Consider the following 16,590-nt stretch of genomic DNA (forward strand, 5'->3'; position numbering starts at 1 on the left):
TGCCAGTCCTGTCCTTTTAACCAAGTTTCCGTCACCGCAACCACATCCAAATTCCGCACAAGCATTAAGGCCCTAAGTTTGTCTGTTTTACCCGTTACACTCCTCGCATTGAAGCAGATGCACTCCAGAGCTCCAGGCCCAGTCAGGTCCTCCTCCTCCAGAGTGCTCCTCTTCTTAGCTAGCCTTGCCCTGGCCCCCAGCTCGACCCCAGCCTCAGTATTTACTGACCTCCTGTTTTGTTCCCCACCCCCCTGCCACACTAGTTTAAATCCTGCCGAAACCCTCTAGCAAAACTCCCAGCCAGGATATTTGCTCCCTTCCAGTTAAGGTGTAACCCATCCTTTCTGTACAGTTGCCATCCTGACTTGAAGATTTCCCAGTTATCTATGAATTTAAAACCCTCCCTCTTGCACCAGTCCTTTAGCCACGCGTTCAACTGTAGAATCTCCCTGTTCCGAGCCTCACTTGCACTAGGCACCGGGAGCAGTCCAGATATTGCTACCCTGGAGGTCTTACTTTTTAGCCTAGCACCCAACTCCCTGAATTTCTCTCGTATGACCCCCCTGCTCTTCCTACCTACATCATTTCCCCCAATGTATACAATCACATCCGTTTGACTACCTTCCTTTTTAAATATGCTTCCTACCCTCTCGGAGACATCCAGTACCCCGGCACCAGGGAGGCAGACTACCATCCTGGATTCTCGTTCAGTCCCACAGAAGCGCCTGTCCGTGCCTCTAACCATTGTGTCCCCCACAACTATCGCTCTCCTAAACCCCTTCTTTCCTTTCTGGACCCCTGAGCCTGTCTCCGTGGAGGCGATCTGGTCCTCGTGGCTTTCCCCTGGAGGGTCATCCCCCTCCACAGAATCCAAAACAATATACCTATTTTGGAGGGGGACAACCACAGGGGATCCCTCCACAGACTGCTCACTCCCTTCCCTTCTCCCATCTGTTGCCCATTCCTTTCTTTTATGGGAGACAGCCACTGGGGTACTTTATGGCACATCACCCTTCTGACTATTACCCCTCCTAACCGTGACCCACGTGTCTTCCTTCCGAGACCCTGGTGTCACTACCTGACTATAACTTTTATCTATTACCTGCTGCATTTTTCCAGTCCTTTCTGTATTTATTTCAGATCTACTTGTCGTGGGGGGAAAAACACTATTTACTATCCAGGATAAAATAAATGTCCTTCATCAGCTTTTGTGGATCATTTCAGTGGCAATGTGCTCTCCCAGGCTCAAAGAGCATTAGCCCCATTGGAAGCAAAGTCGTGCGATCGGCCAGTCCAGCAGAAAGAATCTCTCCTACCCTTCCACTTCACCAACTATAAGAATAAACATGGTTCAGTCCTGGATGTGATTAATGGCAGGAATAACAGCAGAATCCAACCCGTCATCACTTGTGAACTTGCTGGTGTGTCCGCCGGCTGGATGACTGAGTGAATCCCTTCCCACACACACAGCAAGTGAACGGTCTCTCCCCGGTGTGAACTCGCTGGTGTATCTGCAGGTGGGATGATGTTCTAAATCTCTTTGAGCAGTGAGAGCAGCTGAACGGTCTCTCCTCAGTGTGAATGCGCTGGTGAATCATCAGTTCCCGAGAGCTTTTGAAACCACTCCCACAGTCAGAACATTTAAAGGGTCTCTCATTGGTGTGAGTGAGATTGTGGTTCTGCAGGCTGGATGACTGAGTGAATCCCTTCCCACACACAGAGCAGGTGAATGGTCTCTCCCCAGTGTGAACGTGCTGGTGTATCCGCAGGTGGGATGACGTTCTAAATTTCTTTGCGCAGTGAGAGCAGCTGAACGGTCTCTCCCCAGTGTGAATGCGCTGGTGGATAATCAGTTCCCGAGAGCTTTTGAAACCACTCCCACAGTCAGAGCATTTAAAGGGTCTCTCATTGCTATGAGTGACTTTGTGTTTTGACAGGTTGGATAACTGCGTAAATCCTTTCCCACACACCAAGCAGGTGAACGGTCTCTCCCCAGTGTGAATGCGCTGGTGAATCATTAGTTCCTGAGAGCTTTTGAAATCACGCCCACAGTCAGAGCATTTAAAGGGTTTCTCATTGCTGTGAGTGACTTTGTGTTTCGACAGGTTGGATAACTGCATAAATCCTTTCCCACACACCAAGCAGGTGAATGGTCTCTCTCCAGTGTGAACACGCTGGTGTTTCTGCAGATCGGGTAAATGAGCGAATCCGTTCCCACACTCAAAGCAGATGAACGCTCTTTCTCCAGTATGAACCAGCTGATGTCGCTGCAGATGATATAACCGAGTGAATCTCTGCCCACACACAGAGCAGGTGAATGGCCTCTCCCCGGTGTGACTGCGTCGATGAATTTCCAGTTTACAGGGGGCTCTGTATCTCTTCCCACAGTCCCCACATTTCCACCGTTTCTCCATGGTGCGGGCGTCCTTGTGACTCTCCAGGTTAAACAATCAGTTAAATCTCACACAGAACGTGGGTACAGTCTCTCCCGCTGTGAATGCTGCGATGTATTTTCAGGCTGTGTAACTGGTTAAAGCTCTTTCAACACTCAGTGCACTGGAACACTCTCACTCGGGTGTATCTGTGTCTTTCTGCTTTTCCAGTCACGTTGTTATTAAAGGCCTGCTGATGCAGACAGAACAGAGAAACATTTCTCCTTCTAGATTCAAAGGCCGATAATATTCAGGTCCGATGAATTGAGTGAGGGTGTCAGATGCTGGTGTGATGTTTGTTTCAAGATTTTGGTCTGTCAATCCTCACCTTCTCATATCCTGTAAACGAGTTTGAAAAATTCATCAGTGTCAGTGCAGGATAGAAATTCAGAACAGACAATTCTAGTTTCTATGGAACATTCTTTCCTCTCTCATTCCCCAAAAGCTGTAAATCTCCATCCCACACACTCTCCCTCCATTCTCACTCTGCTGTATCTAATATTCACCCTCCCAATTCTCCTGAAGGTGCTGATTGAGGCTGATTGACAGATCCATGCTCACTGCTTCCTGTCCTGGACACAGAGAGCTGAAAATCTCCATGCAGGCTGCCAGACAGATATTTGTCTAAATTACTGGGCTAAAAATGTGTGGAATATACAGACTGGATTCACTTCCTTTCCCTTCAGTTGCTGCAAGTTCCCAATTTCCCCCAGAATGTGAAAAGAAATGGAAAGGGGGAGAAAAGGAAGTGTTTCACTCACAGATGTTGGCCTCTTTTAAGGTAAGAGGGAGCTTTGTATTGGCTGGGAATCAAACCCGGGCCTCCCCCGTGACAGGTGAGAATTCTACCACTGAACCACCAATGCACAGGGCAGAGAAAACTGCTCAGTTCTTTCAACCAGTGCTTTCACATGCAAAGAAATGTTGATGATTTGCAGCAGCAAATTCAATGCTGCTAACACACACACAACAACAACACTGTTCGCCTCTTTGAAGGTACAACAACACTGTTGGTTTCTTTTTGTTTATTACAAATACGTTAATACAAAACAATTACAAATACACAAAGAACAAATGTGAAAAAATACATTACCAATGGCTAACGCCATCCATTTATCAGTTACTACCTTCCATTTCGGAAGGGTTCATCGTCAATTACAGTTTTCCAGGGCATTGCCCTCAAAATACACCTCCATTTACAAATCATAATCTACAAATCTACAAACATTAACACAACACTACAACTGTACACAACAAAAAAAATAAACACTGAAGCATAAGGGCACCGTCCCCTGGGTTTGTCCACCTGCCGGGGGATGCAACCCTCCAGTGGTACTCATATCCGGGGGTTACACCTTACGGATGTTCAGCCGGAGGGGGGAAATGGGGGAAACCACCCCGCCTACTCAATCCGGAATCCCTTCCGGAATTTCAGCCGGGGCGGTGGGAGAGTCTCTCCAGGGTACTCAGTTCGGGCCTGCCTTCCCAATTTTTCTCCCGGAGAATAAAAATCCCTCTGGTGTTACTATGTCCGGGGCTTCACCACCCAGAACTTTCCCCAAGTGGATGTCACACCCCCCGGGGGTGACTTTATCCAGGGGGGGATGCCCCCCAGGCCACAAATAACGCAAGAAAATAGTCGGGGGCCGGAACAAACCACCAACTATCATAACATGAAAACCACATATTACAATAACAAACAATCCATGAACAACCATACAATTGTGAAACATTTCGGAGGCATCGCCTTCCAGAGCTTCGCCCATCAACATTCCACCGTCCGAAGTCGACAACGCTCAACTACAGTCCTCCAAAGTCCACCACTCCGGGCCAGATCTTCCAAAATCACACCCACTGGGGCTGCACCGTCTGGGGTCACACCTTCCGCGGCTGAACCTTCCGAAACCATAGTTCCCAAATGGCTCCTCCCTGGCTTGGGTCTTCCGAGATTGCATCTCCCTGGGCCACGCCTTTCAAGGCACAGGAATCCCAGCGAGAGCAGCATTCAACAAGCCCCAGCCGAAACAAAAAGTTCTTGCACAAGTCACGAACCCAAGCACTTGAAACAGAAACTTCACGCCGACCAAGGCGTTCCTCCCAGCGGCCACATTTCCAAAAGCTCACCGCAAGGCGCGCATTAAGCCCGCCTTGAACTCCTTATCCTCTGCCCGCCCCCTGCCTGGAGCACACCATACTGGCCAACACGCAAAGCGAACGGCCAATATGGTGGACTGGCTGGACAATCCAATCTTTCCCACTCACAGATGTTGGCGACAGGAGGATGTTTGAGTCTGTCTGAAGCTCAATCTTCATTCAGAGAGAGAGCAGCCGCTTTGTTTTTTTTTCTTCTTGTTTATTACAAATACGTTAATGCAAAACAGTTACAAATACACAAAGAACAAATGTGAAAAAATACATTACCAATGGCTAACGCCATCCATTTATCAGTTACTACCTTCCATTTCGGAAGGGTTCATCGTCAATAACAGTTTTCCAGGGCATTGCCCTCAAAATACACCTCCATTTACAAATCATAATCTACAAATCTACAAACATTAACACAACACTACAACTGTACACAACAAAAAAAAAACACTGAAGCATAAGGGCACCGTCCCCTGGGTTTTTCCCCTACCGGGGGATGCAACCCTCCAGAGGTACTCAGGTCCGGGGGTTCCACCTGACGGATGTTCGACTGGAGGCGGGGGGACAGGAAAACCACCCCGAACCTACTCAATCCGGACTGCCTTCCGGATTTTCGGCTGGGGCGGTGGGAAAAGCTCTCCGGGATACTCAATTCGGCCTGCCTTCCCAATTTTTCTCCCGGAGAACAAAACCCCCCCGGTGTTACCCCTCTGGGTGCCCCGGACACTTTCCCCAACTGGATGTCACACCCCCCGGGGATCACTCTATCCAGGGGGGGGGGGGGGGGGATACCCCCTAGGCCACAAACAATGCAAAGATTTTCCGTTGGTTAGTACAAACACGATATTACAAAACAATTACAAATGAATAAAGAACAAATCCGAAAAATACATTACCGATGGCTAACACCATCCATTTATCAATTACTACCTTCCATTTCGGAAGGGTTCATCATCAATTACAGTTTTCCAGGGCATTGCCCTCAAAATACACCTCCATTTACAAATCATAATCTACAAATCTACAAACATTAACACAACACTACAACTATACACAACAAAAAATAAACACTGAAGCATAAGGGCACCGTCCCCTGGGTTTGTCCACCTGCCGGGGGATGCAACCCTCCAGTGGTACTCATATCCGGGGGTTACACCTTACGGATGTTCAGCCGGAGGGGGGAAATGGGGAAACCACCCCGAACCTACTCAATCCGGAATTCCTTCCGGAATTTCAGCCGGGGCGGTGGGAGAGTCTCTCCAGGGTACTCAGTTCGGGCCTGCCTTCCCAATTTTTCTCCCGGAGAATAAAAATCCCTCTGGTGTTACTATGTCCGGGGCTTCACCACCCAGAACTTTCCCCAAGTGGATGTCACACCCCCCGGGGGTGACTCCATCCAGGGGGGGATGCCCCCCAGGCCACAAATAACGCAAGAAAATAGACGGGGGCCGGAACAAACCACCAACTATCATAACAGAAAAACCACATATTACAATAACAAACAATCCATGAACAACCATACAATTGTGAAACATTTCGGAGGCATCGCCTTCCAGAGCTTCGCCCATCAACATTCCACCGTCCGAAGTCGACAACGCTCAACTACAGTCCTCCAAAGTCCACCACTCCGGGCCAGAACTTCCAAAATCACACCCACTGGGGCTGCACCGTCTGGGGTCACACCTTCCGCGGCTGAACCTTCCGAAACCATAGTTCCCAAATGGCTCCTCCCTGGCTTGGGTCTTCCGAGATTGCATCTACCTGGGCCACACCTTTCAAGGCACAGGAATCCCAGCAAGAGCAGCATTCAACAAGCCCCAGCCGAAACAAAAAGTTCTTGCACAAGTCACGAACCCAAGCACTTGAAACAGAAACTTCACGCCGACCAAGGCGTTCCTCCCAGCGGCCACATTTCCAAAAGCTCACCGCAAGGCGCGCATTAAGCCCGCCTTGAACTCCTTATCCTCTGCCCGCCCCCTGCCTGGAGCACACTATACTGGCCAACACGCAAAGCGAACGGCCAATATGGTGGACTGGCTGGACAATCCAATCTTTCCCACTCACAGATCTGGACGACAGGAGGAAGTTTGACTCTGTCTGAAGCTCAATCTTCATTCAAAGAGAGAGAGCAGCAGCTTTGCTGGGCCTTAATGAGCAGCTGAACAAGCTCATTGTCCACTTCCGCATTCAGACAATGGGGGGCTCTGATTGGCTGGAGGACCAGAGTCCTTCCGGTCCTCCAACTCTTCCCATTGGTCAATACCTCAACATGAGGGTCAGGGGGTGGGCACTCCCTCGCACATGCGCAGCTTCCCCACTCCCTTGGACATGCGCAGTCCCGGGCCGTGGGCAGGGGGCGATCAACGAGTTACTTCTCGCTCTGGCCGGAGCCATCAGTCGGTTGCCTGGAAACCTTGGCTCGAGGAGGTGGAGGGGGAGGGGAACAATGGGTGGGGGCGGGGCTCCCGTGTCCGCGCGCCCGGGCCTGCGCACTGGAACCCCTGTACGTCATCGCGGAAGAGACTGATTCCTCCTGGCTGATTCAGGCAGGGCTGCATTGTGACGTCAAAATACGGATGTTGTCCAATGAGCTTCAGACCAAAACCTCCTCCTCTGGCATGAGGGGGTGTAGCTCAGTGGTAGAGCATTTGATTGCAGATCAAGAGGTCCCCAGTTCAAATCTGGGCGCTCCCCTATCTAATCTTCATCTTAGCAAGAAAGAATCAAAGTCATAAAACCCACCCTTACACAGTACAGTGTCTGTAACTGCAGCAATGAGTAATAATAGGACCTGGCTGACCTGCGGAGGGTGCGAGAATGCCAGGCGGTGTACTCCGCCGCGTCCTCCGCCAGGATCAACTGGGCCAAGTGCTCCGGACTCCTTGTCGGTCCTTGGGAGACGGACCCCCTTCCGGAGGAGCTCAGGCCTTTCACCTGGAGCAGGACCAACCTCCTCTACTTGGGGGCCCATCTCTGCCCAGCCGAGGAATCCTGGCCGGCGAACTGGCGGGAGCTGGAGGCCAAAGTCTCCGCCCGCCTGAGTCCTACGGGGCGCGAGTTCGCGTCATAAACCAGCTGGTCGCCTCCATGCTGTGGTACCGGCTGGTCCCTTTGACCCCTCCCCCTGGCTTTGTCGCCGATATCCAGAGAACCCTCCTGCGGTTCTTCTGGGACAATCGACTGCACTGGGTCCCTGCTGCGGTTCTGCATCTCCCGCTTGAGGAGGGCGGACAAGGTCTGGTGTGGCTCCGCACTCAGATAGCGGCCTTCCGCCTCCAGGCCCTGCAGAGGTACCTTTACGTTGAGCCCCCTCCACAATGGTGTGCCATGGCGACGTATTTCTTCCGCCAGAGGCACGGCCTCAATTATGACGTGCAGCTCCTGCATATCGAACTGGGGCGTGCTTCGACCACCCTGCAGGAGTTGCCCGTCTTTTACCAGGACCTCCTCACTGTCTGGAACAAGGTCGCCTCGCGACGCAGCTCTCCCCCGTCAGGAATCCGCTCCTCCAGCCATATAACTTCAGGTGGCTGACGGAGAGGAGGGCTGCGGACGCTGGGGTGACCAGAATCGGGGACGTGCTCGATGGCGGAGGAGCGGGCTGGATGAGTCCCCGTGTGCTGGCTGAGCGCGCGGGGACGTCCGTCCGGCACGCGGCCAAAGCCATCCTAGACCTTAGGACGGTCGTGCTCGGCCCCGAAACTGCACGCAAACCCGAGGCAGCGCAGGCGTGCGGTGGGATCCCGCCCGAGCGTTCCCCTGTTCGGGCGGAATTCCACATTGGCCCAAAGCCTCAGCCCCCCTCCCCCCCTGGGTGAGGTGCCCCACAGCCTGAGCCGCCTCGCGGAAATGTCCTCCGTGCCTTTTTCTACCGCGCGGAGGCGTTTCCTGTGCGGGCTGCTGCTGCACACCCTCCACTACTGCCTCCTCGCCTGTCGCCCGGATACACCTTGGCGGGCCTTGTTGCCGCCGGGCGGCGGAGGTCCCCGCTGGAGGTCCCTCTGCGGAGGGATCTCCCCCAATTACGTCGGGGACCTGGGGTGGAGGGTGATGCATGCAGCAGTTCCGCACAACCGTAGGATTCACTGGTTCACGGGCTCCGAAGACTGCCCTTTCTGTGGCCTTGTGGAGTCCGTGGACCATGTCTATGTTGAGTGTCTTAGGCTGCACTCCCTTTATGTTTTCCTGAAGAACCTTTTGTTGATGTTTTGTCTGCACTTCAGTCCCACGCTCCTGATCTACGGACACCCGGTGCGGAGAGGGGAGGGTCGGGATGGCGACCTCCTCGTGAACCTGCTCCTGGGCCTGCCGAAACGCGCCATTTACCGGTCCAGGCAGCGGGCGATCGAGGGGGCCGTCCATCCTGACTGTCTTCCCCTCTACCGCGGCTACGTTCGCGGCCAGGTGTCCCTGGAGAGGGAGCATGCGGTGTCCACGGGCGCGGTTGACACCTTCCGTGCCCGCTGGGCACCGCAGGGGTTGGGGTGCATTATTGACCCTAATAATCACATTTTAATTTGATGTTTTTAAGTTTCCTTTGTACTTTGATTTCTGTTCGGGCTGTTCCCCCTCCTTTTTGGGGAGCTGCCCCTTTTACTTTGTCCTGATTTAATCTGAGTTTGTTTATTTGGTTTGACCTAAAAAGAGGGCAACATCTGGGAGGAAAACACTTTCTTCCCTCCACCCCCCCCCCCCCCCCCCTTTCCATTTTTTTTCTCATTCTGGGGGAAATTGGGGACTTGCAGCAACTGATGGGAAAGGAAGTGAATCCAGGGAGGCTGCAGACTCTGGAAAGGTTACAGATGAAGACCGGATTCAGGAACAGGACTAGGCCCAGGTATATTTTTGTTTCTCTCTCAAAGACATTGACATCTTTTAGTTCCCTCAGTTTATCTGGCTAATAGGGGAGCCTCTTACCCAATGTTCACAATTCAGTTTTCCCAGAAGAGGGCTAACATTTAAATGAACTGTAAATTTGTATGGGAGAGAGATATGTTATTTATGATCCCATATTTTTTGTCTTGAAATATACAGCAGTGTGGCTGCTTTATCAATTTCCAGTGATGCAGAGATTACAACATAGAAGGAAATGCATTTGGCAACTTAAATCCATGCTAACTCTCTGTGGTAGCCATGATGTGGAGATGCTGGCATTGGACTGGGTTGGGCATAGTAAGAAGTCTCACAACACCAGGTTAAAGTCCATCAGGTGAGTGACCTGAGGAAGGAGCAGTGCTCCAAAAGCTCGTGATTCCAAATAAACCTGTTGGACTTTAACCTAGTGTTGTGAGACTTACTGAACTCTCTGTGGAGCAATTTGGTCAGTTCCATTCCCTTGAGTTCCACGTCACATTGGAATGGATGAGGGTTCCAGATGAACTGAGACTGGGGTGGAATCGGACGATATCACTGAGATGGGAATAGGCGGTTTTGATGATGATGTGGATATGTGGTTGGAAGCTCATCTTGGGGTGAAATATTTCACCATGGTTGTGAACAGTTTGGTTCAGCCTCAGACAGTTACCAGGAAGATAGAGTTGCTGGTGAGGGAGTGGAGTTTGTAGTGGGGCCTGAAGACAATGGGTTCAGTCTTCCCAGTGTTTATATGAACGAAGTTTCAGTTCTTTTAGTACTGGATGTCAGACAAGTCAGGATTGTGTGCGAGTTGTGGGGGGAGAAACTCGGAGGTGATGGTGTTCACATCTACCTGCTACCTTGGTCCTTCTAGGTGGTGGAGGTTGAGGGTTTGGGAGATTCTGTCAACGTTCTCATTGAGTTCTAGATGTATAAAATCCCTCTCCTTCACCCCGGCCCCTTCTACTTCTCTCTGTCTCCACTCAGTGCCCAGATTCTTATCTAGACCAGGTGCCAGATTTCCTTTCTTGACAGACATCAGCATACCACTTGGGTTTTTATGATAATCCAGCAGCTTTCCTCTGTGTGGGTTTCCTCCAGGTGCTCTGGTTTCCACCCACAGTCCAGAGATGTGCAGATTAAGTGGGTTGGCCATTTCCCCTTAGTGTCCCAAGACATGTAGGTTAGATGGATTAGCCATGGTAAATATGTGAGGGTATGGGGATAGGGTGGGAGAGAGGCTCTGGGTAAGATACTATGTGAGAGAATTGGTGCAGACTCATTGGGTTGAATGGCCTCCTTCTGCACTGTAGGGACTCTATGATAATGTGGGAAAATGTGAAATTGTTCATTTTGGAAGGGAGATCAGGGGAGTATTATTTAAATGGGGAAAAAACTGTAAAGCTGCAACACAACAGGACTTGGGGGACTTCTGCACAAAACACAGAAACCTAGCACACAGGTGCAGTTGGTAATCAGGAAGCCTAATAGAATGTTGGCCCTTATTTAAAGTAAAGTTTATTTATTTGTCACAAGTAGGCTTACATTAACAATGCAATGATGTTACTATGAAAATCCCTGAGTCACCACACTCCGGCGCCTGTTCAGGTACACTGAGGGAGAATTTAGCATGACCAGTTCACCTAACCAGCACATCTTTGGACTGTGGGAGGAAACCGGAGCACCCGGAGGGAACCCACGCAGACACAGGGAGAATGTGCAAACTCCACACAGACAGTGACCCAAGCCAGGAATTGAACCCGGGTCTCTGGCGCTGTGAAGCAGCAGTGCTAACCACCGTGCCACCATGGTTGGAGTATATGAGTAGGGACGTCTTGCTGCAACTGTACAAGGTACTGGCGAGACCATATCTGGAGGACTGTGAGCAGTTTTGGTCTCCTTATTTAAGGAAAAATATTATTTCATTGGAGGCAGTTCACAGTAGATTCACTTGGATTATCCCCGTTATGGAGGGATTGTTTTATGAGGAAAGGTTAAACAGGTTGGGACTCTCCTCATTGGAATTTAGAAGAATGAGAGGTGATCTCATTGAAGCATATCGAATTCTTAAGGGACTTGAGAGGGTAAATGCTGAGTGGATGTTTCCTCTCATGGGAGAGTCTAGGACCAGAGGGCACAGTCTCAGAATAAAAGGTGCCAATTTAAGACTGAGATCAGGAGCAATTTCTTCTCCCAGAGGGTTGAGAGTCTTTGCAACTCCTTGCCACAGAGAGCTGAGCGGGCAAAGCCCTTGTGTATATTTTTGAACAGTAAGGAAATCAAGGGTTACGGGAAAAGGGCAAGAAAGTGGACATGAGGAATGTCAGATCAGCCATGATCCTATTGAATGGGTGACATTCAATCCCTTCCCTGCAGGACATCAGTGAATCACTTGGGTTTTTATGACACTCCAGAATTTTCATGGTCACTTTTTCCTAGTGCCAGCCCCAGAAATTACCAGATTCATTCAGCTCAATTTCACAACCTGCCTTTGTGTTTTTGTGGGTTCTCTCTCACTTTTTTTTTCTTTTAAATTCAGTGTCACAGAGTTTTAGAAGCGGAGGATTTGCAGTCAGGAATCTTCGAACAAACATCACATCTGGATCTGACGGAGCTGCCCAGTTAACGGTAACTTGATTATCATTCGGATTTTAAACATTGAAGGAAAAAGCATTGTTCACAGTAGATGAAACTGTTCTCTGCGTGGACGAGGCTTCAGTTGATCATCTGGCCTCAGGAGCTACAAATATAAACATCCTGGGGAGGAACCATGGAAGAGTGAGGACAGTGATGAGGGATTCAGTTACCCGTCTGAGCTGGAAGCTCATCGTGCACCGGGGAGAGGCCGTTCACCGGCTCTGTGTATTGGACTGATTTCACTCCATCAGCCAACCTGTTGGCTCACTGACATATTCACACTGGGGGGAGATTGTTCAAACGCTTCAGAGATGGAAAGGGATTCATTCAGTCATCCCACCATATGACACACAAACGTATTCACACTTGAGTGATTTTGTTAATTGCCCAGACTACGAGAAGAGCTGTAAAAGTTCCAGGGAAGTGATATCCTATCAACTTGTCCACACTGACGAGAGACCGTTCAGGTGCTCTCACTTTGGGACTGAGTTCAGGCGATTATCTCACCTCACAGTGCACCAGCAAATTCACACTGGGGAGAGGTTATTCCTCTGCTCTGACTCAGTTGAAAAAAATTACAAGTAAATCACTATTTGCTATAGACCAAAGAAAGATACTCTATTAGAAGAGTAAGGGTCACAAGGTAAAACAAGCCAAGTTCCAGAATATTAAACATCCAGTCCAGTTACAGAGATTATAAACATCAACAGAAACAAACCCAAACTATCAGAATGAAGAGAGTTCAGTCTTGGGTGTCATTAACAACAGCAGAATCCAATCCCAGTAATCACTGCTGAACTCGCCGGTGTGTCAGCCAATTAGATGATCGATTGTATCCTTCTCACACGTGGAACAGGAGTCTGGTCTCTCCCCAGTGTGAACTCGCTGGTGTGTCCGCAGGTTGGATGAATTACTGAATCCTTTCCCACACTGAGAGCAGGTGAATGGTCTCTCTCCAGTGTGAACCCGCTGATGTATCTGCAGGTGGGATGACTGAGTGAATGTTTTCCCACAATAGGAGCAGGTGAATGGTCTCTCCCCAGTGTGCAATCGTTGGTGTCTCTGCAGATTTGATGCATAAGGAAAATGCTTCCCACACTCAGAGCAGATGAACGGCCTCTCCCCAGTGTGAACTCGCTGATGTATCAGCAGATAGGATGAATCAGTGAATCCCTTCCCACACTCGGAGCAGCTGAACGGTCTCTCCCTGGTGTGAATTTGCTGGTGTCTCTGCAGGTTGGATGAATTACTGAATCCTTTCCCACACTCAGAGCAGATGAATGGCCTCTCCCCGGTGTGAACTCGCTCGTGTGTCTGCAGGTGGGATAACTGAGTGAATCCCTTCCCACACTCTGAACACGTGAACCATTTCTCCCCGGTGTGAACTCGCTGGTGCATCAGCAAGTTGGATGATTCACTGAATCCCTTCCCACAATCGGAGCAGGTGAATGGCTTCTCCCCGCTGTGAACTCGCTTGTGTGCCTGCAGGTGGGATGAACTTGTGAATCCTTTCCCGCACTCGGGGCAGGTGAATGGCCACTCCCCTGTGTGAACTCGTTTGTGTGTCTGCAGGGAGGATGAATGAGCAAATCCCTTCCCACACTCCAAACAAATGAACGGCCTCTCCCCAGTGTGATTACATCGATGAGTTTCCAGTTGGTGTGAGAAATTGAATCCTTTACCACAGTCTCCACATTTCCACGGCTTCTCCATGGTGCTGGTGTCCATGTGTCTCTCCCAGTTTGACAGTCAGCTGAAGCCTCATCCACAACAAAACACCCGAACGGTCTCACCCCAATGTGACTGGTGCTGTCTTTTCAAGCTGTGTTGGAGTTTTTTTCCACAGTCAGTTCACTGGAACGCTCTCACTCCGATCTATGTGCGTCCATGCTTTTCCAATCACATTTATGGTTGAAATCTCTTGAAGCAGAAGAACAGACAAATATTTCTCTTTGTAGATTCCAAAGGCTGATGTTGTCCAGGTCCCGATGAATGGAGTTAATCTGTCAGATCACCATGAGTATTTGTTTTGAGATTTCTGTCTGGAAATCCTCTTCTGATATCCTGTAACACGAATTTCCAAAATTCATCACTGTCAGTGCAACTTAGAAATTCAGAAAAGACAATCCCAGTTTTTATAGAAAATTCTTTACTTTTCCCCACTATTCTTACCCTGCTGTATCCCACTATACACCCTCCCAATTCTCCTAAAGGTGCCAATTCATGTTGGTTAACCAATCTATGCTCATCACTTCCTGTTCAAATGTGTGTAATATGCAGCACTCATTACTTGGTTGGAGATATAGTGGGGTCAGCGAGTGATCATGATCTGGAATTGGATGCCCACGGATCTGGTGGCAACGAAAGCAATTAAAGATTTCAAACTGAAATTGGAGGCACACTTGAAGGAAATAATCTTGCAGGAGAATGAGTAGATGGAGGGGCAATGGGTCTGACTGGATTGCTCTACAGAGAGTTGACATCGACTCCTTCTCTATCGGAATAACGATGCCTGGAAATATATTAACATAGTTACAATGTTCTCATAGAAACCCTACAGTGCAGAAAGAGGCCATTCAGCCCATCAAGTCTGCACCGACCACAATCCCACCCAGGCCCTAACCCCATATCCCTACATATTTACCCACTGATCCCTCTAACCTACACATCTCAGGACACTAAGGGGCAATTTTAGCACGGCCAATCAACCTAACCCGCACATCTTTGGACTGTGGGAGGAAACCGGAGCACCCGGAGGAAATCCATGCAGACACTGGGAGAATGTGCAAACTCAACACACACACTGACCCAAGGCCAGAATTGAACCCAGGTCCCTGGAGCTGTGAAGCAGCAGTGCTAACCACTGTGCTACCGTGCCGCCCCATTCTATTACAAGACTAGAATTATAGAATCCCTACAGTGCAGAAGGAGGCAATTCAGCCCATCCAGTCTGCACTGACCACAATCCCACCCAGGCCCGATTCCGTAACCCCACTTAATGACCCTGCTATTCCCATAGTCACCAGGGTCAATTTTACCACGGCCAATCAACCTAACCCGCACATCATTGGACGAACCTGTATTAGAGATATTAAAAAGGCACAGCACCATGTGTTTGACACAAAGCCAATTTATTTGACTATTATCCACAATATTAACACCTATAAATGGACTGTTGTTTATTAACAGCAATGGAAACAGACCCATTCGAACATAATAATTAGGAACAGGGGGAGGCCACTCGGCCCCTCGAGCCTGTTCCGCCATTCAATAAGATCATGGCTGATCTGATTGTAACCTCAACCCAACATTCCTGCCCACTACCCTCACCAATAATCTTCCATCTCCTTGTTAATCAGGAGACTATCTTGCTCTGTCTTCAAAATATTCCAAGATTCTGCTTCCTCTGCCTTTTGAGGAAGAGTTCCAAAGATCCATGATCCTCTGAGAGAAAACACTTCTCCCCACCTCTGTCTTAAACACATTTTTAAACAGTGTCTCCTTGTTCAAAATTCTCCTGCAAGAAAAAAAAAATCATCCTTTCCACATCAACCCAGTCAATAGCCCTCAGAAACTTAAAAGGTTTCAATCAAGGCCCCTCTTACTCTTCTAAACTCCAGTGGATACAAGCCTAGACTCTCCAATCTTTCCTCATAAGACAACCTGCCTATTTCTGGTATTAGTCTGGTAGACATTCTCTGAACTGCTTCCAATGCATTTACATCTTTCCTTAAATGAGGAGTTCAATACTTTAACAACACTCCAGATGTGGTCTCACCAGTGTCCTGTATGACTGAAACATAAACTCACTCCTTTTGTAACCAATTTCCTCACAATAAACAATGACATTCTATTAACTTTCCTGATTACTTGCTGTACCTGCATTCCAGCCTTTTGTGATTCATGCACTAGGACACCTCTGAATCTCAGAGCTCTGCAACCTCTCACCATTTAACGTTTTTTAAAAATTTGGCAGGAATTCCTGCCAAAATTGATAATTCCACATTTGCCCACGTTATACTCCATTTGCCAAATCTTTGCCCACTAGCTGAACTTATCTACATCCCTTTGTGGCCTCCTTACATCCTCTTCACACTTACTTTTCTACCTTTGTGTCCTCAGCAAATTTAGCGACCATGCTTGCATCCAAGTCATTTATATAAGTTGTTAAAAGTAGAGGTCCCAGTTCTGATCGCTTTGGCACACCACTCGTCACATCCTGCCAACCAGATAAAGATCCATGTGTGCCAACTCTGTTTCCCGTTAGCTTGCCAATCTTCTTTCCATGCCATATTACCCCCACACAGAGATTCTATTTTCCACATTAAGCTTTGATGTGGCAGCTTATCAAATGCATTTTGGAAATCTAAGTACAGTACATTCACCTTTGCTGCCCCATTATCCAATATATAAAGTCACCATCTCCCAGATGTCCCCTTGAGAGGGAGAGCTGACTGGTGGTCACTTAACCTGAGGATCATAAATTCATAAGATATAGGAGCAGAATTAGACCATTCGGCCA

The 16,590-nt window shown here is 49.0% G+C and overlaps 1 protein-coding gene and 1 non-coding gene across 2 annotated transcripts in view; one reads left to right on the forward strand and one right to left on the reverse strand.

Moving 5' to 3' along the window:
• Nucleotides 1-1,269: 1,269 nt before the first annotated feature.
• LOC144485857 (uncharacterized) overlaps nt 1,270-16,590 on the reverse strand; it is a 34,358-nt gene continuing 19,037 nt past the window's right edge. The window contains exons 9-11 of the mRNA XM_078203932.1: nt 12,916-13,744; nt 7,085-7,190; nt 1,270-1,742 (exon numbers count right to left, since the gene is read on the reverse strand). Of these exons, the coding sequence (XP_078060058.1) occupies nt 1,404-1,742; nt 7,085-7,190; nt 12,916-13,744 (1,274 nt within the window). The 3' untranslated portion in view covers nt 1,270-1,403. The remainder of the gene's footprint in view (nt 1,743-7,084; nt 7,191-12,915; nt 13,745-16,590) is intronic.
• Nucleotides 7,200-7,271, forward strand: trnac-gca (transfer RNA cysteine (anticodon GCA)). The gene has a single exon. It is a non-coding gene; the product is annotated as a tRNA-Cys (tRNA).

Source organism: Mustelus asterias, unplaced genomic scaffold, assembly GCF_964213995.1.
Source record: "Mustelus asterias unplaced genomic scaffold, sMusAst1.hap1.1 HAP1_SCAFFOLD_241, whole genome shotgun sequence".
Lineage (NCBI taxonomy): Eukaryota > Metazoa > Chordata > Chondrichthyes > Carcharhiniformes > Triakidae > Mustelus > Mustelus asterias.